At 37.1% G+C, this 21,193-nt stretch overlaps 2 protein-coding genes across 3 annotated transcripts in view; one reads left to right on the top strand and one right to left on the bottom strand.

Moving 5' to 3' along the window:
• Positions 1 to 8,031: 8,031 nt before the first annotated feature.
• Positions 8,032 to 10,859, bottom strand: LOC134527993 (uncharacterized). Its single transcript, XM_063361141.1, has one exon. The coding sequence runs from the start codon at positions 10,651 to 10,653 to the stop codon at positions 9,607 to 9,609; it is 1,047 nt and encodes a 348-aa protein (XP_063217211.1). The 5' UTR covers positions 10,654 to 10,859; the 3' UTR covers positions 8,032 to 9,606.
• A 9,673-nt stretch (positions 10,860 to 20,532) lies between these two features.
• The window catches only part of LOC134527991 (guanine nucleotide-binding protein G(s) subunit alpha), a 298,833-nt gene continuing 298,172 nt past the window's right edge, over positions 20,533 to 21,193 (top strand). For both annotated transcript variants that reach the window (XM_063361137.1, XM_063361136.1), the window contains exon 1: positions 20,533 to 21,166. In XM_063361137.1, the coding sequence (XP_063217207.1) occupies positions 21,028 to 21,166 (139 nt within the window). In that variant the 5' untranslated portion in view covers positions 20,533 to 21,027. The remainder of the gene's footprint in view (positions 21,167 to 21,193) is intronic.

The raw sequence follows: 21,193 nt of genomic DNA, 5'->3' as shown, positions 1-21,193 counted from the left end.
ACCAAACAATGAGTTCGGTTAAGTGAAGTGTTCGTTTAACTGAAGTTCGTTGTACTGGTGCTTTCCTGTACTATCATGCAGAATCTTACTTAATGCTCCCAAAGCATAGAAACAAGCTAATGTGAATAAATTTTTTGAAATTGACGTTTATTAAGACTGAATATTTCTTAATACATCCAGTATTTGTTGTCTGTTTTGTACAGGCTTTCATAATTTTAAAGTATGGGTTGAAATTTTGACAATTTTAATTTGGAAAAAAAAAATTACAATTACAGGAAAGCACCAGTACAACGAACTTCAGTTAAACGAACACTTCACTTAACCAAACTCATTGTTTGGTCCCGCCAAAAACGTATATAATAACCTTGAATTTTATTTCATCTTAACGAATTTTACGACGGTCCGTTTCTTCGTGAAACAAAAATATTCACTTGAACGAACAACCTTGAGGCACATTATGAAAAAAATTACCATCCAAAAACTTGTTCTTTATTTTTAATTTTCTTATTCAAACGTAACAGCGTGTACGTAAACAAAAACAATAACGGAACTAGTATGTGTGCGCACGTACTATCGAAATTAGTAGATTAATTCTCGTGTTTTGAAATAATATTGGAATGGTATTACGTCCGTTGTACGATACAACTAGTACATATTCTCGGATTTTTAGTTTTTTGGCTACTTACATTACGATAATTTTTGTACGGTACTTTGGCTAACCTGTGTTTTAATTTATTTTTTGAAAGTCATTTTTTTCATCACAGTCCATAGTGTTTTTGTCGTGTCTACAGGCGTGAAATTTTTTACGTTTTTCAATAGCGTTGTGTTCTTCAGTGCCGGTTGTAGAAATGAAGCGTGTGACAGAACAAAAGTGTATATGGGGGAGAAAAAAAAATAACGCAATTCATCAAAACTTTCGACCTAAGACCTAACTATTCAAAAGAATGACGATGCTTGTCGTCTTCAAATGTTTTGGAACACCATGCGTTTTGTAATGTATGCACGTGTGACTTTTCGATTGCACACGTTGGAAGGGATGACTGTAGAGGGCACATTGAATTAAAGAAACATGCGGAATATTTTATAGTCATGACGAGCAATAAATCCATATCGTAGTTTTTTCGCTACATCTGAAGAAACGAAAGTAACTAACGCAGAGTTATTGTTTACAAGTTCTGTTGTTTGTTTATAAGACAGTTCTTATCCAACCAGGATAAAAGAAGCAAATAAAAAGACAATTGTTCAAAAGTATAACTTTGCATACTTTGAATTGAAGGTTGAAAATTTCCTGTAAAATTATTGACATTTCTTACATATTCAGATGATTGTATTGTTCAAATAGTTTTTTTTTTTCCTTTGATTCATTAATTTTCATTGTATTCATATGCATAGGCCTACATTTTTCATTTTTTTTTTTTTTGCATATTATTGTCCTTATTTTATCTTGTGTGTGTTATAATTCCTCAGGAAAAATTTATCGTGCATGATTTACATGTACTTTTTCCATATAATTGTCATTAATGATGGGTGTGATTTGAGGTTGGCAGCTCTGCCTACAATGTGTCTCCTGACCATAGACAAAGCATCAGCAGAGAGTATGTGAACAGGTTCTTCAAGCGGCCATAGACTAATGACTGTGATACTGAACCTTAGTACACTTAAGGTGTTTCATGTGTTTATCGGTATACATATTTATAACAATGCTTATGTTTCAGTATAAAGAACTTCAGTATAACAAACTCAACTATTTTTTGGTCCCTTCATGTTCTTTATAGTGAAGCTTTCCTGTATTTTTTTTGTTTATAATTTTAAGATCCTACAAAAATAATTGGATATTTTCACAAACAATGCCACATATTGATATTGTAATGGAGGTAAAATTCTTATTTTTTTACTAGACATAATATACATTGGTCCAAAAAGAAATTTCCAGTCGATTTCAAAGAAATGTCAACTTTGCACACGTGTAGCATGATGCCCCGTGTTAAGCATCACCACCACTGCATCTGTTCTCTCTTTCCCTCCCATCCCTTCAAAACCCAAGCTTTCTGCCCATTTCTATCCCAAGCCCACAACCGTCAATGCTTAAAGGTTTGCAATGGAAAATGTTCTCTGGTATTTCCAAGTCACAGACAAAGGACATTTGATTAAGGCTTGAATGGAAAGCTATACAATATCTTTCCTCAACCACTGCCCCATACTATGAAAGTGCATTGGTTGATTTGAGTGAGTTGGGTTAAACGATATACGCGAGTGTGGCTATGACTGTGATCCCAAGGCAAAGAGAAGACTTTGGCTGGCGAGGGAAGCTTTGCAGCCAAAGAACCATTATAAGGTAACTGAAGATTTTCATATGAATTTAGCAAGAACCAAAGCTCAAAGTTTTGGTAAAGCTAGACAAAATGTATTCCTAAATCCAGTTACAATGTTGTGTACCTGTGGCTATTGAAAAAAGTCAATCTGAAAGAATTTAATCATGATTATAATTACTTTTTTTCTAAGCTTTACTAGAATGTCAGAATCATCTTAGTATTACCCAAATTAACTGAGACAGAAATCGTACTAATTAAACATGACATTTAGACTTGATTGTTACACTATGTTGGTAATGTCTTTTTATGCATGATTTACAGAATAAGTGTGTTAAAGAACTATTAAATGAATTATTTAGATAGAGTTAAAGAGCAGATACAATTCCACAAAATGCATCTCCCATGGGTGATTTTTTTAAATTTTAATTTGGACATAAATGTGTTGTTGGCAGCGAGGTTTTTAAAGATGACACATGCCTACACAGGATAGAGGTAATGTCACAGGAGTTGGCCACAGCCTACAATAATGTTGGCCAATTGGTGGCCTGTGACATCGTTTAACATTAGCAGTCATTTGCATACGTAGAATAAGTTGTCAGCACACACAATTATAAAGCCATGTAATTCTAACAATACTGAAAAATATTGCTGATGATTTTGTACATTGTTTCATGGTAATTCTTTTAAAATTTAAAGTTTTTTGATGTGAAAACATCTCAGCTCTCTGTATACAACATTTTGTAGGACTAATTTAATGAAAATTGAACAAAATTCGTTGACCAGAAATGTGACCCAAGGATGACGGACTCACGTGTAGCAACATAAACCCATATATAGTCAATTTCGTAAACATCTATTGCTTGTGAACTTAGTGAAGCAGTCAGTATTTTCAAGAAAGAATACAGTGATAATTTTTAAGGGTATTACAAATTCAAATCGTTATGCCCTGAACATATTGTTCCTATTTCTCTTACAGATCAGGATGTGTGTATGTAGTTATCATGGAAATGCTGAATTGCTTATAGGCTCATTGAGGAAGTACCTACAAAACTTCCCTATAATTCTGTAAGCAAAGTGCTTTCACAAACATTATGTGACACAAATAATATTCATTGTGTAGACACAGAATGCAATCACTGTGGAACTTCAAATTTAGACATTAATTTTGATGACGCTGAGTTCAATGGAAGTATTTTTCTATTATATGTGGGGAACAGAAAATTGCAGAGTTGTAAAGCAAGAAATTCATACAGACATTGAATCAGTAAAACGTGAGCTTTACAATTACTACAATATCTTTCCTGACACAGTTTTAATGCTAAAAGACAACATAGTGAACTGTGAACTTTAAAAGAAACACTCACAGAAAACAAATAATTATTTTGGAAGACTTCACAGAAAATTATTTAATTAAGCATCAGGCTGAAATCATGCAGGTTCACTGGAGTTCACCAAGTGTTAAAATTTTCACTGCAGTAGTATACTACAAATTTTAAGGTCAATTACAACATATTTGCTATGCAACAATATCAGATTCATTTAACCATAATAAAGACAGTGTGCATGCATTCAGTGAAGCCATTTTCAAGCCATTTTCAATTATTTGAAGACAATGCTCCTGTTTCATTTTGATTTTTTTTTCTCACTACTTTTCTGATGGTGCAGCAAGCCAATTAAAATGCAGATATAAAGTATGTGATCTGTGATGTTTTCCAGGAAGATGATTTTGGCTTACCAGCTGACCACAGTTATTTTGAAACGTACCATGGAAAAGGACCCTATGATCGTGTTGGCGACGAAGTAAAGAGAGTGATTTTAAGGTCTAAGCTTAAAAAAATGGTAGTAAATGGAGCTTAAGATTTTACAAATGCTGCTGCCAAATGAGTAAAATCGTTATTATATTGTATGTTCCTGAAACTAAAATACCAGATATTGCATGAAAGCTACAGCGTCGTTGGGAAGGTTGTCTCCTAGTGCTCAGACTCTGTAACTATCACTATATGGTGCCAGCTGAAAATGGCATCAATGCTTTGCTGTTAATAAATTCAGTGTTTTCTTGATGGGAGAGTCATGGTCTATGTTGTGAAATTATTGAGAATGCTAACACTATACTACTAGGAAACATTGAAAACTCTCCAGAGACATCGTCACAAGAAAGTATTAGTTTGGAAGTCGAAAGCTCTAAACTAAGTCAAGGAAAATTTGGGCTATGCAAAGTCATTTCTGAGAAGGAAGTCCATGTTTTGTTACTAGTGTATAATTAAAGAATTATTTTCTCCAAGTGATTTTAGAGTAATGGGGTTGAAGGCAATACAAAACAAAGGAATATGATGAAAATGATATATTTACAGTTTCAAGAAGTAATGTGTTGCTTTTACTCCCTGATCCACTAATAGAATGTTGAATTGACAGTGATAGGGTTATTTACAAGTTTGACTCTCCTACTAATGTAAATTAAGCTTAATTTGATTCTAACATGTTTGTTTATTTTGTTTTGTAATATTAACAATTTAAAATTAAGTCCAATACAATAATGGGGCAAAATTTCCTTCTGTAACAGTACTTGAAGTGTTTTCATAACTGAAATATGTAAGTAAACAAAACCATAAAAATTTGTTGTATGTAAAATGATGTACATGTCTGTAATATTAAGCATACAGAGCCTTGTTAAATTAGTGTTCTATTCGAGGTAAAAAAATGCAATTTCATCCTGTATACACTCAATAGAGAATAGTGTGTTTTTTCCTGTCCTTCAGTGACGTTACGTATTATAATTTTTATAAATTAATTCCACATGTATTAAAAAGCAAACCTGTTCTTCAACCATTCCTATCAACACATATTTTCTTCCAAAACATACTCCTAACTAATATTTATAATACTCAGGAAATTATTATTTCTGAATTGTTAACATGCCGTCCTTCCGTGACGACAAAATTCTGTGGCCTGACCCTAATAATATGGATTTTAAAATGTTTAGGTTAATATTTAGTAATGCCATTGAAGTTTAACTTCTAATATGTGCATAAACTTAAAGTATTAACTGTTTAATGAATTTTAACAAAACTAACAGTATTTTAATAAAAAAATTTTTGTTAAAAATCAGGTCCAAAGCCGGCATTTAGGATTTTTGCACGCCTTTTTCACTTTTATCAGAATCGTTTCTAATAGTTTAAACTTTCAGTTTTTTTTTGTGTTACCATTTGCAGGTAATGGTGGCAAGCAACGTTTACGATTCAGACAGTGAATCCTAGCGGCACGTGTAGAAAGTAAGTGTGTGATTCGCGTGAACAAATTTTAGTATGCACTTGAAAGGCGAATATTTTATTGATCAGTATATTTATCACACTCAAGATTATTTTAAAGAATTATACTTTGAATTTTGTGTCCTAGTTTCGTATTATAAGTTTATCTGTAACATAAATAACATGAAAACACTTTAATTTGTTCGTTACCGAGGTTAGATGTTTACACATCACTGATGAGTACTGAAAGACTCGTTCACATTTTTTTTTGTAAATAATATTTTTAACTAAATTATTTTTTGTTGCATCATCACATTAAACTATTGGATTTATTGGTTACTATACGGAATAGGAAGATAATTAAAAGTTGTAAGAAATTTAACGAGTGTATGGCCCTCGGATTAGTTTCAAAACTGATATCTGGCTCCTCGAAAAAGCTGAAGCTGGCCATCACAAGCCTATTGTATGGAACCATTCTAGAATTTTCCTGACTGATTCCGGGAATCATGAACAACGGGTCGTCTGGATTGCGAGTCTTAGTGTCTTACCATTGCATCACCTAATTCCATTTGTTTTTTCATCAGGGCTATCGGGAGAAACCAAGGTCACGCAAGCAAGTAAAATCAGCTCTCCTCCAATTTAATGTACAACTATTCAAATTCAATAATTAATATACGTATATACACACACCCACGCACGCACGCGCACACACACACACACACACACACACAGAGAGAGAGAGAGAGAGAGAGAGAGAGAGAGAGAGAGTAGAACCCTGTTATAATGTTCCTGCATATAATGTTTTCCTGCTTATAATGTCATATTTTTAAAGTCCCAATATTTCCCCCATAAGGATAATGTATTTATTTCCTGCATATAACGTTCATAAATAGTGTAATTTCCTGCTTATAATGTTTGCTTTCTAACATTCAATAAATGGGGAAAAAATGTTTTAAAACCAAATTATTCCAACACTTACAATAAAAATTTCCTTTATGTGTGTCTATGTTTACAATCACTGCCATACAATACATGAAGTTTGTTAAAATACAATTTTATGCAATATACTGAAGGTACACAATGTTCATAGTTACGTGTCAGTTGGCACCCTTAGTCAACTCTTCTCTTCCTTGCCATTCCAGTGGGTATTCAGATGCACGTACATAGTCCTATGATATTTAAGTTGCAAACCATTGAGCGAGGGCATAACTAAAAGTGTTTTCTATTGCTTACATATAATTTTTTTTTTTCATTCATACGTAGAAATCCCAAAATTAATCATTTTCAGGTGGCGAATGAGTAGACGTTCTCACTCTTAATAATGTCATCATGAATCGTGAGAAAATTTTACAAAAAAATGTGGCAATGTATCTTTAAAGACAAACAAAATTTAACCAGGGAACAAGTCGAAGTTGAAAAATTGTTGGCTTGTTTCAGAAAATTCATGTATCAAGTATACTATCTTTGGTTTTAACATTAAAGTTGTTTACATAGCTTGGAGAGTCCATTGGTTCAAAGCTCGAACATTGTTAAGTGCTAAATTGAGATTTCCTGCTTATAATGTTTTTTTCTTGTGCTCCCTTGAAAAACATTATAACAGGGTTCTACTGTATAAACAAAACATAAACATGCCATAATCATGGTTCATGCCCTCTTGTTAAATAAAATATTTAAATTCTTTAAGGACTCCTTTACCACTATCAAGAGGTGGAAAACTATTTGTAATACCGGTATCAAAAAATTCCTTGAGAAAATAATATTAAATAGACAGTTAATACCCAAATAATAATTTTGTTGGTTAGTTCAATTCTTGCAGATAAGCCCATTTGCTCTAGTATTATCTCTGTAAAACATATCTAACCTAAACATAGGTAGTATCTATCTGAATTGTATAACCCTAACATTTAATTTTATCACTAATTACACTTACTTTTAAAGTTCAATGTACGACAATAAAACACACTTTTTGAGTTTAAATATAAGATAATATAAGATGCTAATTATGAAAAACAAAAATAATTTTTTTTCTAGAGTTAAAATCTAACCATGTGGCCTGAAATTCAAAAATTGTATTGTGCAGGTGTTTTTAGCTAACAAGTAGGAAACAAAAGAACATTAAAATACCAGTGCTTAACCGTTTTTTTTGCCCATTATAAGTCTTTAAAAAGGAGTTTTTTTTAAAGAATTATTAGTGAAATTTAAAGACCTTTAACTGCCATTCAATTAGGGGAGGGGGGTGGGGGTGGTGGTTACGAACACTTATAACTTGAAAATAGAAATGTGATCTGCATTTACTGCAAAAGTATAACGTGTAAGGTTTCCTATGAATTACATTAATCTGGAAACACAACCCCCCAACCCCCCACCCCCTAACTCTGGAGATCCAGCTCCGAGGATTTCCACCCCCCCCCCCCCCTTGGATCCTTTTCAAGGCCCTCTAGATGGCCCTAAATGTTATAATGATTTTGAGTATAAGCAATAGAATTACATTTTTATTTACTTGCAACACTTCACTGGACAAATTTCCATTACTGTCAAAGCCATAACAGAAAAAATGTTGCCAAGACAGAATAAGTTCAAGTTCAATCTTCATAAGCAGTGGATTAAAATTTTTTTAGTTTGATAAAATTTGATAAAAACTCAGTGCATAAGTTTAACTATTAGTTTTATAATTTCCCCGAAATAAAGTTCCACAATGATTGTTTAAATACGTAACCACAGAGAAAACATTTGATTTCTAGCATTTGTTAACAAACTTTAAAATTACAAGAATATTTTGGTCATAGATTTACAGGCATAACTTGGTAGGCTTAACACAAACCAGTAAATACAATTTAATAAACAGTATAATAAATACTTACAACAAAACTTAACTGATACATGTTGGTTACACTTTTATCACATAGCACAGTAAAAAGCAAATCTGTTTGTAAAGCAAATCTGTTTGTAAAGCAAATCAGTTTATCTACCAAACAAATTCATATTTCCAGGCCTGTTTCACATATCCAAGTTTATTCCTACATTCTAATGAGTTGAACTTATAAACATTGATCCCGTGGTACATGACAAATGCTGTTTTAATTTAGTTTGTCGAAAAATCCTGGACATAGAAAAATTTGTGTTAAACAATGAATTATGATTGTTAGTTGAATACAAAAGAAAAATTTTTTTTACAAGACCCCAACATAATTTGTTTGAATTGTGATATTCAAGTTTTTGTTTGGGCAGGATATTTTAGCATACTGAATTAGAATGGCAAGCATCCTGTACCACATGATCAATATATACTCCATCATGCAATCAACATTTGACTTAGTTACATGATATGGAACAGTTTACAAAATGAAAAATTAATTTTGAAAATATTTTTCAGAGTTTGTATTAGAATACCATTACCACCATGTTCATCACAGAGAATGAATGATTTATAAGAATCATATTCCTTTTCATTCAACAAAAAAATACGAATTGAAACCTTTTTACATGGGCCTTAAACTAATAAATGTTCTACCGATATCCCTGTTAAATACAGCATCCCAATCACATACCATATTTAAACGACATCTCAAAGATTACCTACTACGAATAGCTCCATACTCTGTTAATGAATTCCTCAGTGCATCTACATAAATTGCTGCATTGTTTTTTATTATCATTTTTTATTGTAACATATATTATTGTGTTATAATGTATTTTTTTTTATATTGTTTTGTTAGTGTATTATGATGTTGTATTTTATTTATAATGTTACTGACAAAACCTGGACATATGTACTGTCAAATATAGGATGCTAATAAATGAAATGAAAAATTTTAAATTTTATGTTATTGCCTATCAATTCTGTGGGTATAATGTACTTAGCAAGTACTATACCAACTACGTACTTAACATTGGTTATTTTAAAAAGGTTTTCTTATTCACTACTGTGTATTTTTTTTAATGTGGTTCAATGTTAAAAAGTGTAAGTATTTTACAGAAAAGGGATTGCTGTAAAATATCAAAAGGGGCTATGTAATAAAGAGTGCTATTCCCAATCAATACATAATCAACTACCTAATTCCCATAAACCAAAGTATCACAGGCACAAGAACAGCAGTAGCTGTACCTATAAACACTAACTTAGTCTTTTGTGTTATTTCCCATTCATCAGATGAAGTCGGTACAGTGAAGGCCTGTTCATCACTAAATTGTTTCCCAGCATGTAAAGACAGAATTGTCTGCTTAAGGTCTTTAAAAATTTTTTCAGTGATGTCCTGATTTTTTTTCAACAAGCTAGCTACTTCACCACTGAAAGTTTTTTCAGGTGAATATGCTGCTAATTTTTTGTCCAATGAGTTTGCTAACTCTCCTAGTCGGGTATGCACATGTTCTTGCGTACTTGAAACATTTTTCATTTCTGTAATTATTTGGAGAAGTTCATTATTGAGCTTTGATTCTAGATGCTGATCTAAATTTGGCAAGTTATTTTCTTGATTCTGGATAGCAACATTCGATATCAATTTCTTTAGCTCTTTCATTTTTAAATTATTGTTTATGGTACTACCAACCACACCAATAACTGTGCCAATTACAGAACCAATTATTGACCAATACTTTGTTCTCTCAGCTTGTGCCCTCTCCTTCTCGTGACTTTCTTTGACTGCAGATGAAAGGGATGAGAAATAATCTCTCTCTTCACGTTCTGCCTGTTGAAACTCTGATGCAAACTGCCTCTCTTCTTTCAGAATGCTGTGTTCTTGAGTGATGAGATGAAGATAACGTTCCTCACCTCTCGTTGTTTTATCCAGTTCAGCGTACAAATCTTTCAACTGGTTCTGAATTGCTGCCACCTTTCTATTTGCTTCTCGTCTCCTTTCCTGTGCTTGTATAAATTTACTTTCAGCTTCTAGAACTCTGTTCTGAGCCAGTCTCACTTCATCCATGCCTGTCACATTTTCATACCAAGCTACAACTTGGGACAATGTTTCGGTAATAATATTTTTTTCGATAGCTGCTTCACGAGTGTTTGATGCTTTCATTACATTTCGGGCAGCTGATTTTAAAACGCGTGAATTATTTATGTTAATTTTATAAACAGTGAGCATACATCTTGCCATAGCAAATACTTGAATAAACTTGTTCCCAAACTGGTAAACTAAACCACATTACAGAAAAAAAATTCATTCCCCCTGAATTTAGTATCCAAGATTACATCCAGTCATCGAATTTAAAATCAACAGAAACATGTTACGTTTACATATAAATAATAAAATATAAATAGTCAATCCATCGTAGACAACCCTAACCAACCAACATCACATGTACATATCAAAACATATACGGGTTCCGATACATGTCATAGAGCTCAGCTGATATAAATGAAATGAGAGACAAATACTCATTTCGCAACGGGGACAGGATATTTACAGCTAATGTTAGCAACTGCTTAAAGAAAGAATATATTTCGAAATAAAACGGAGTCTAAAGAGAAGAACAATAATCATTTAACTGGGGTGTGATTGAGAAGCTTTTGAAAGTTTGCATTGACGTCGTACCGACCATGGCATCTAAGCCCATGCTCCGCACCGCCAGTACCGGATCCCGTTTTCGGAGACCACCCCTAGCCCAGCCGGAATGAGTCAAACGAGCGCCCCGGGCGTGACCTCAATTAACTCGAATAAACTTCAGGACACGAGACCCCGGGGGCTCGATTTCATAAAACAATCAATGAATGAGACACTAGAACAATAGTAATTATTCATAAGCATTAAGCAAGTGCATGCACGGAGTGGGCAACGAACCTCATTACCAGTCCCCACGACCACTGGCCTTAATTACAGTGCCCGTGAACCTGATCAAGTCAGGTTAGGAGAAATCCAACCTAAACAATTTACATTGAGACAATTTGTCACTATATTGACAGTCGTCAACTTGGTGCGACATTTCAAATCATTAAATAATACAAAACAGCTGTTAAGCCTTAAGCACCCAATTACCAGGTGCTACATTTTATTTAAGCTCCTTGAATGTGTTTTTTGTTATAATTCAACCAATTAATATAATATAAGTTTTTGGAGCCATCTCATAAGGGAAGTGAAAGTTCCTCCCCCCCCCCCCCCCTCTCCGACCCAAAAATAGCAAGGTGGCCATGTTCCGCAGTCTCGAACCATTCCGCGTTGGGTCAAGACGTGTTCGTCCGTGAGCAGCCTTCACCTTTGTGCTCACCGATCGCTCCTTCTGTAAGTAATGTAATCACATAATCTTCTAATTCGCTGCTGCTCACGTCGACTCGGCATGTATTCCGCGGAACCGGGCCTCTCCCGACCGTCTTTTTAGTGATTCCGCACCGCGTCGCGGATCATGCCACTTACGGTACTGGCCGCCTCCAGTCACAGTGTTTTTTAGTTAATTCGCCGCGCGTACGCTTGCCGGCTCCAACGTCACGTAAATGTTACAGTTAATTTAGGGTCACGCTCGTCGAGCCCTCTCAGACTCGTTAACTCTCGGTGCTGGCCGTTTCCAGCAAACATTAATCACGTTCCCGCGAGACTGCCGCGGTAAAATCCAAGGGCTGTTGTAGTTTCGTGTTTTGTTTTAAAGTGTAAATGTAATACGGCATAGATGCCGCACAGTACATTAGCTCGGTTTGTGTAGCGACTTTGTACCACGTAGTGTACGTGTAGGGTGTATCAGGTACCCACGCGTACCACCGGAAAGTATGTGAATTAAACACCGTTTAATATAAACTGTGTCGTCTACCGTCATTCTGCACCCTTCCGTCCTCCATACGGCCGAGCGCCGCAACTCAGGATAGGTTTCAAGCCGCGTACCTGGCGGGGCACGCGGGGGCAGAGTACCCCTGACCCACCATCAATGGCCTAGTATCGCACTAGCCTGGCGCCCCCCGGACATCAGCAGCACCACGACGCCCGTAGCGCATGTCAGGTACCTCCCGGGCCTTAATCAGGGGTCGGGTGACGGCAGCATGCATTAAATTTGATGTGAAATTTTTCTGGTACATCAGCATTAATAAACAAACTCAGACAGAAAAAAAAATCCTTGTGATGTTTTACTGTACTGGGCGGTCATCGAAATCAGAGTATAGCCGTGTGAGCTAACCTAAGGTAAAATTTGACTGATTTAAATGCCCGGTGAGTTCTCAAGAGGTAATCAGGCCACATGGCTGGAGACAGCAGTTACTAATTTGAAATGAATAAAGTTAATTTTGAAGAGGTTTTAGTTTAATACACAATGGGTAGATACTATGCATGGTGCTACCGCAGCACCCAGCCCGGATCGTGTACGTGCAAATGCATGTCCCAACGTACATATGGTTGCATATGTATGGCATTTCCAGCTAGAGACATGAAGCGACAGAGTTCCAGTTTGGTTTTGTAGTGAGGAAGCCCACGAATTATAGCACAATAAGAATTACTTCACTGATACATTATGCCCATAATGTAAAACATGGCAAACACTTATTGGACGAATGAATGCTAAATGTAAGCACAACATAACACGTTACTATAAAGCTGACAGTCTATGGGAAGTATGCGCGGCAGACATTGGCAGCACATTACCTTGACGTCGACCCAAGTGTCTCCCCTGCTCATAAAGTCCATTATGCTGCGCCAACTCCTGATCCTCCCCTGCCCCGTGCAGTGATTGTGTTATGAGGAACATACTTTTATATTTAATAACGTGTCATGTATATTATTTTATCTGTAAACTTTTGTAATTATTGTTATATGTGTTTCTAAAATATTATGTAAATATTTTACGTTAACTGTCACCGGGCGTCGAAGCCGAGGCCAACACCTGGAATCTCTCCGAGCGCTGCACGTGTCGTGGAGGGGGGGGGGGGAGGACGGGCGGAGAGGCATAGATGCGGCAGGAGGGGACAGTTGGCATCTGGCGGCTGGACGGGACGGTCGCACGGTGAGACGCAGAGCGAAGAGCACCGACGGATGAGATTGTGTCAAGGGGAATTGAGACTTCATGACCACGCGGGTTACGCGGTTTATCATTTTTGTGAATAGTTAAATAGTATATGTGTTTTTCTTGTTTCCACGAAATCAGACATTGCGCGTATCGGCGGACACGGGCGTACTGCAACGAGACGGACTTCACGTCTCCGGCGCTGGCAATCAGACTGACTTTGTTTTTCGCTATCATTCAGGAGGGGCATAATAAGTTCTTTAAACGCACGTATCGCGAGACCATGGGGGCAGCCCGCACTCGGCGCCTGCCCACCGAAACACGTGTAGCCGAGCTTCACTCTGCGGAGAGAACGGGTGTTAAGCCGCGCGCAGCCCATGTAAAGGAACTGTGTGAAAGACTAAGTAAAATGTTGTATCACAAATTGACGAACTTTCATTGTAGCACGGGTAGTGATAATTTCCCCCTGCCACAAGGCCTGAACCCCGACCCGAGAGTAGGACATAACCAGCTAAATTACAGGGGGTGATATCCGTGGCTACGACAACCTTAGGTGAATAGTTAAGAACAGTTTTTGATAAATGTATGTATAAGGGCGATGTTTAACGAGAAGGAAACTGTCCCTGGATTTATGCATGGGTAGAGAGCCTCTGCAAGCATTTTTATCGTGCGAACAATATGTAGCCGACTGCAGATTCCCATGCAAAGTTAGCTATTTTGAGGAAGTTTGCACATTTGGTCTGGAGATGGCCCAGTGTCGGCGAAGTTAGAAAAGTTCACGAGTAGTTCATCCTACCTGATGATGGATATGCAAACATCGCCTGTCAACTACGATAGTAAAAAAAAATGTTGGGTGAGGGGTGGGGGGGGGGGGGGGGGGGTTTGTCTGTAAAATCGGTTTACGGACGATAATTTTGCGTGATAACGTCATAAGAAAACATTGATGAAAAATTGCATACTTTTTAATTTTCAAATATTATTTACAGTTTTTGCAAAGTTAATTTAAATAATTTGTTTAAATATAATCATGAACAATTAGTTTAAAAAAAAAACACCTTAGTGGAACGTGACAATGAATCATGCTTTTTCGTGCGTGCAGCCGCCGTTCGTCGATTTATAAGACATTATCACATCAAAAATAAAAAAAATAAAAAACTTAGAAACACATTGCACAGAGCGAAATGTTGAAGTTAAACAGTGGGCTCTTTTTCAACCACACCAAAAGAGGGCAAGCCATGGGGCCTATGTAAAAGGATTGAAGGAAACTTACACTATTGATACTACAGTCAATGGTGGCAAAAAGTTTTAGATCCCGTGGTGTGTGGATAGGTCCATACCTAGCACCATGTGAGCAGCCCCAGCAGCTCAGGGCTACCCAAGTCCACGAAGTAAGCAGAGCGTTTCACGATTCAGGCTGTGATTTGCGACGTGATTTAGCAGTGAATAATATTCGTTCAGAAATTAATGTCAAGTTATGAGATTATTTTGTTTATCATTAGTGGTTTAATAAATTAATAATATTGTTTGAGAACTATGGCTGGCTGATGAATACCTATACTTCCAGGCGGAAAAACACATTAACACTGCACGATAGCCGTGTGGGCGGCTCAACATTGGGGTCATTCCTCTAGTTGCACTACATCATACCAATGATGCATTCGTTGCACTCGCACTAATGGGGGCAAAAAATTTGACATAATGGCCTATACGACAGAGGAGCACGGACAGTTGGCGTCAAGAATCCCAGCCATTTCCATGAAGTTAGGCTATGTGTCAATTCACCCCTCACCTTCACACACAAGTGTTCAATGTCGTAATAACTATTAATGTTTTCCTACAGTGTTTTCAAAGAGGGAAGGAAGGGACGACATCACGATTAGTGCTTATTGTGTGTTTTCAGACCTTGCATAGAAAGACTTGTGTTCTTAAATATAATTCCAGCTGCTGGAGCAACAATTCAGTTCAAACCTGCTGATGGTCAGAGACAGGTGCTGTCCCATGGAGCTTCAACATATATCTTGTAATCGATAGTTGGTTAAAAATTTTCTGATATGCTTATTTTAGACTACAGCCACTAGGAATTTGTTATGAATTTCCATCAAGCTGAACAGGAATGTTGTTAATGAAAAAATAAAATAATTTGACAAAATTGATGTTGCTTTATTTTTTGAAGTGAATTGGATGAATATCATACTTGACTGTCAGGTGGCCATGCCATAAATATTGTGACACCAAAAAATGCGACACCTACCTGCGACCAACTCGTCACATCATTCAACCACTGACTCAACTGACTCCATATAAACATGAGCATCATCATAGGGCATATCCACTGCCATTACTAAACAATTATCTGCATTTCCTATTGCTTCTCGCGAGGTAGACGGCTGAGTCTCGCTCAAGCGCAAATATCGCGCCTCGATCAGTGGCTCGTATTGCCCCCACTGACTCATTTCTCTTGCCTACCTACGTTTGCTTCATTCGATAAATATGACACTTCTCTGCATTTTTAAATGCTTCTTCTCAGGCGATTTCACTTTTTTTTTAAATAACCCATTTTTACTTAGGCATTTTGCGGTTAATGGCTCTAAAACCAAAGTTAGTAACTGAACAGTTTGACGCCACTCCTGCTGCCTGATTAAGTTTTGAATAAATATTAAATTGAAAATGATCTCAGGGGGCAAAATGGGCTGCAGGCAGGAGTGCGTCGTGATTTTAAACTACCTGAGCTGTTCAGGCCACCCAGGACACCTTGAAATAAAAAGGAAAACCGACTGAAAAGATACTGCCCTTTATTAATGTTGATACACTTGCTTGTCCAATGCCAGGCCGAGATTGTTGTCAGACCGTCGCTTCACGATTGGATCAACACATTAACATTGCGCGCGAACAGGATAGGTTGCAAACTCGTGTATAATGTACTATCCTGTGACCATAACTAACAGGAAGGCTGCGGCAAATTATCGTAGAGCTGATAAATTGCAAATGTTTATATGGTAAATGAAGTTAAACATACAATGACAGCAAAATATAATCAAACGTTCTTAAAGGTGATTGCAATCTAACCCACTACAATGCGAATGTTTCGAATTGTGCGTAAGCCCGGCTAGATGAAAAACATACGAGAGTCACAGTCGCTTCTTACAGGTTAACAAAGTTATTACTTGGTTAGATTGCAAATGCATACATTACATAGTCAAAATTAGCTAAATCGAAGACACGTATATTAAAGAGTTAGTACACAATGACACTCAAGGCTTGCTAGATGCCCTTAACAAATAACAATTCACTGGCATCGAAGCCTGGAAAATGTGTATGGCTCAAGTCCACTGTCCGAATGCTTAGGACGTGAAAATTACGTAATATGCCGAAATATCCCTGTTGGGATTTAAAAAGATTATGCGAAAAGCCGCACGTAAGAATGTATGGCTGAGTGGGGTCGGGCGCAGAGCTAATTGAAAATATTTGGTAAACTTACGACTATTGCGATGAACTGGACGTGGCGCGAAAACTGTAGGCTCTGCGTTCGCAGAGCGACCGACCCCTGTGAGCTACTGACGGCAACTGACGCTCGAACTACGCGCGACCTCGCGTCAAGACGCATGTAGCGCGGGAAAACACTCTGCGTCTCAGGTCAAGCAGAAAAGTGTCTCTGAATGATAAAAACATTTGGAACACACTTGGTTTAATTGCTGTTTAGGCTGGCAGTGGTACATGGTGTAGACTTTGCACCGAAAGGACAAGACACTTACAAATTAAAATTGGCACATTAAGTGTTACATTACATGAAATAATAGACTATTTTTACATGCTGCAGTTCACGTTACGTGTTTGTGTCACACTGTACGAGTGGTGGCTAATTATGTTACAAAGACACTGGATGAGACAGAAAATGATGTTTTTTTATATGATGTTTGATGTTATTGAGAGTTAAAATATACTCTTTGCACTTTATGTTACTTGAAATGATGCCTCGCGACAGTCTTGCATTGGTGTTTACTGGATTTGGCCAGCGCCATAAGTTCTGGGCCACGTGGGGAAAGGATCACATGGCAGGTGAAGCTAATGACGTCTGGGTTAAACCCGTAAATGTCTGGTGTATGTGCGTAGGGAGAAAAATATAAATGTTTAAGATGAAATAAAACAAACTATAGTTACCAGAAGTACTGTAATCAATTAGAAAAACGGTAATGGTCCCCCATGGGACGATGCATCTGCCCCTGACCACAGCTTGTTGAAGACTAAAGACTACCACATGGTTTTGGCATTTTGAGAAGGGGTTGGGGGAAAGAGAATCACCTCCCACCAAACCATGTAAGAGGAACTAAAAATAATTTCTCAGGAAACCTATTAACTAGACACTTCACAAATCGCTTATATAAATTCAAACAACAAATTAATTGGTTGTAAGCCTAAAAATGCAGTAGTAAAATTTTAATGTAAATAAACATTTTCAAATACATGAGTCAAAATGGAGATTGTCTGTGCTTGCTGTGGCCATTCCCTTAAATTTTTGGACCTTCAGAAACACAATTAACAGTGACGTCGTACCGCCGGAGGCCATCCGAGCCCGGTCTCAGCCCGCTAGTATTGGCTCCCGCTGGTGGAACGCCCCCCTAGCAAACCCAACCCAGGTCAAGCGCAAGTACTCCCAGTGTTACAATTTTGCCACGGAACTCCACCTAGCGTGAACAACTGTCAATTAATCGTTGAACGCACACGTAAAACAATCTCATTTAATCAACATGTAATTAGAAAAGTACGTCGTAGCACAAGAGTGCAAGCCCCCTCAGGGCACAGTAATTAACGAACACCCTCAAGTTTCATTATGGCCCAAGGGCTTAAATTAAGTGTAAGGTAAAGTGCTGAAGCAACATCCAGAACAAACCACAAACATAAACAGAACCAGTGGTTTTTAACACTTAATTGCGAGTCTTTCCTTTGACTTATTTTTTCAAATAATAAATTTCAATGTTTGCAATTAAAACTTTTGTCAATGTTTAGAAATTAAACTATCACCTGAATAATTTATCACACAAGGGTCATGCACATTTAGTGAGTAAGTTATCAAATATTAAACCGAATAACGGTAATCTCCTTCGTCCTTCTTGACTCGCGGCTTGGCGCGCGATGGAACTGTCCTCTCCCCCCCCCCCCCCCACTCGCCAGTCACCTCTGGCAGTTCTGATCAGCTCGCGGCCCAGGGCGAAAGTTCCGTGGGGAGCCTTCAACTTGCAATTCTCTGATTCTTCACTCTGGTAATTATAGCCATGTCTCAAACCTTCTTTAACGTCAACTTTCCACGCGACCCCGGGTCGGTTTTTACGGTGCAGGGATTAAACCGGCTGTCGTAAATTTCTGCCTTAAGGCCACGGGCCACAGGACAGCCTTAAGGACAGCCATTATCCGGACCTGGCCGACTCCAGGAGACAGAGCTTTAGTTAACGCAGTCGAGCAAACATCTGCTGGCCTCAACCACACCCCCTCGGGATTAATTTAATGCGAATAATTCGCACACGCGAATTAGGTTTACCGCCTGTTATCTTTAATATACAGACGTGGCTGACTCCAAGTGTCCACTAAACCTCCCCTACGACGAACTGCCCTAGGGAGAGATATTCGTAACACAATCAAGAGTATAGTGTCGTGTAATTCTCGTGTATCCATTTCTGTCCAAAGAACTAATCAAGTCTAGTGCCGTGTACAATCCATGTTCATCTATAAATACGTGTAACCCACGTTAACGAGTGCAAATGAGTGTTTCTGTTGCGTAGTTAGGCACCAGCCATCTATGCTGAATAGGAAGTGCCTGCATGTTTCATTAGCAGCTAGATTACACTATTAAATCCAAGCCACCGAGTCTAGGGAAGTATGCTGGGGCCGATCGACATGAGCTAGCCTGGCCCCCTCCCGGAAAATCAATCTATAATCCACAACCAGCCCCTTAGACTCGCCGCAGGAATCTAGCGCAAGACCCCGGCTGACGGCAACAGTATGTTTTAATTAAGAAAATTTAAAGTAAGAATAATGGGCAAACACATACACACACACTGCACTTATTAGTTATTTGCGTATTAAAACTATTGCTTCTCGACTTGTGCAATTTGGTTGGAGGGTACGTTTCACCAGCTGGGAAATTTTACTAGTTAGGTGGGGACCGGGATTTATGGTCGTAAGAGGTACGATGTCAGTGATTACTGCATTGTAGGGTGTACAAATTATAAGGAGTGGTTAACTATCGATACTAATTTTCATATTAGTACTTTGGTTCATATTTGTCCTGTGTGGGCCGGGCGAGCGGGTGCATTTCGTCAGCAAGGGCTGCTGCAAATGCAATGGGAACCAGGACCAGGCTTTATTGCCATAGGAGGTTAACCTTCCTAATATGTTTATGTTGAATTAAGATTTTTTGGGCATAAATATTTTCTTTATTATATATAAGTGAATAGTTTATGTTACGATTTTATAAAATTGTATTCAGTGGACCACCTGAAAATTTTCCATATAGTGTAAAAAATGAAGATTTTTTTTTTTAAAGTTGGAAAAACAATATTTTGTTTCATTAAACGTACTGAAATGTAATGAAATTTATCTAAACATTGTTTTCATTTTTGATCAATTATATTGAAATGCAACACATTCTTTATGTTTATGATGCTATAAAAAATAATCCTGGATAATGTAACTCAACTGTAATGGATTGGTGTGTTAGCTAAGTTGCTCTTGAGTTTTGCGAACGATTTTTTGTTAAAACTTGTAAAATTTTTAATTTTTAATTATTGATATTTTAGCGTTCTTTATAACAAAACAGTTAATTATTCGATATTTTATACATTTATTTTTTGCTTTTGTTGATTTAAAAATGCGTTGTGTCAAATACTAATTAAAAATAATAAAATAAACTAAATTTTATTTGTAGCTGAAAATACTTTATGATTGTATGGACATTGTTTCAATATTTCAATTAAACATTATTATAAGTCGAAATCATCCAATAGATGGCAATACATGACTGCTTAAAAGTGCCATCTATTGAGTATATGAGCAAACATTTATAAATTTTATTAGGTAGCAGACGACAAGAATTGTCAGCTGATTTGAAAATTATCCAATTTAATTTTATAGTACTACGTTGTTGTAAGAATTAGTGTCGTATGAGTGTTATTAAAATACTTTAAATATTAGCGAGAGCTTGTATTTTGCTGTGAATAATTTCTAATACATTTATTATCACCCTTTTTTCGAAAATATACCATGAGAAAACTTACCCACAATGCAACTCGTTTTCACCCTTGGCAGTGTCGTGCAAGCCCTATCGAGAGTGAGGTGTAATGTTCTTCCTATGATTAGTGTTTAAGAAAATAGTGTGTTTTATATTGTTTAATGGATGACAAGTGGTTTACGGTGCTAGAAGATATGTGTCGCTAAGTGTGTTGTGTTGTGCGCGGTGTATTAACGTTTACAAAATAGGGAACAACGTTGCAAACGAGGGGCAGCCTGAGTCCAATCGGTGCTGCCTGCCCACCATATTTCTTAATACCTGGCCTGATGCCATGGGTTGTTTTGGAAATAGTGACTCAAAAGCGGGCCAAGAAGAAAGCAAACGGATAAAAGAGACGAATAAAAGAATAAACTTACAAATTCAGAAGGACAAGCAGGTGTACAGAGCAACGCACAGATTATTGTTACTAGGTAAATATTGGGATCGAGTATAGTGGG

Source organism: Bacillus rossius, chromosome 1 (genome assembly GCF_032445375.1).
Source record: "Bacillus rossius redtenbacheri isolate Brsri chromosome 1, Brsri_v3, whole genome shotgun sequence".
Classification (NCBI taxonomy): domain Eukaryota; kingdom Metazoa; phylum Arthropoda; class Insecta; order Phasmatodea; family Bacillidae; genus Bacillus; species Bacillus rossius.
The sequence above is the reverse complement of the archived record's forward strand: the minus strand, read 5'-3'. Positions and strand labels throughout refer to the sequence as shown.

Excerpts from the sequence above, each read along its gene's own strand:
- LOC134527993 (XM_063361141.1), bottom strand. The coding sequence starts at position 10,653 with ATGGCAAGATGTATGCTCACTGTTTATAAAATTAACATAAATAATTCA.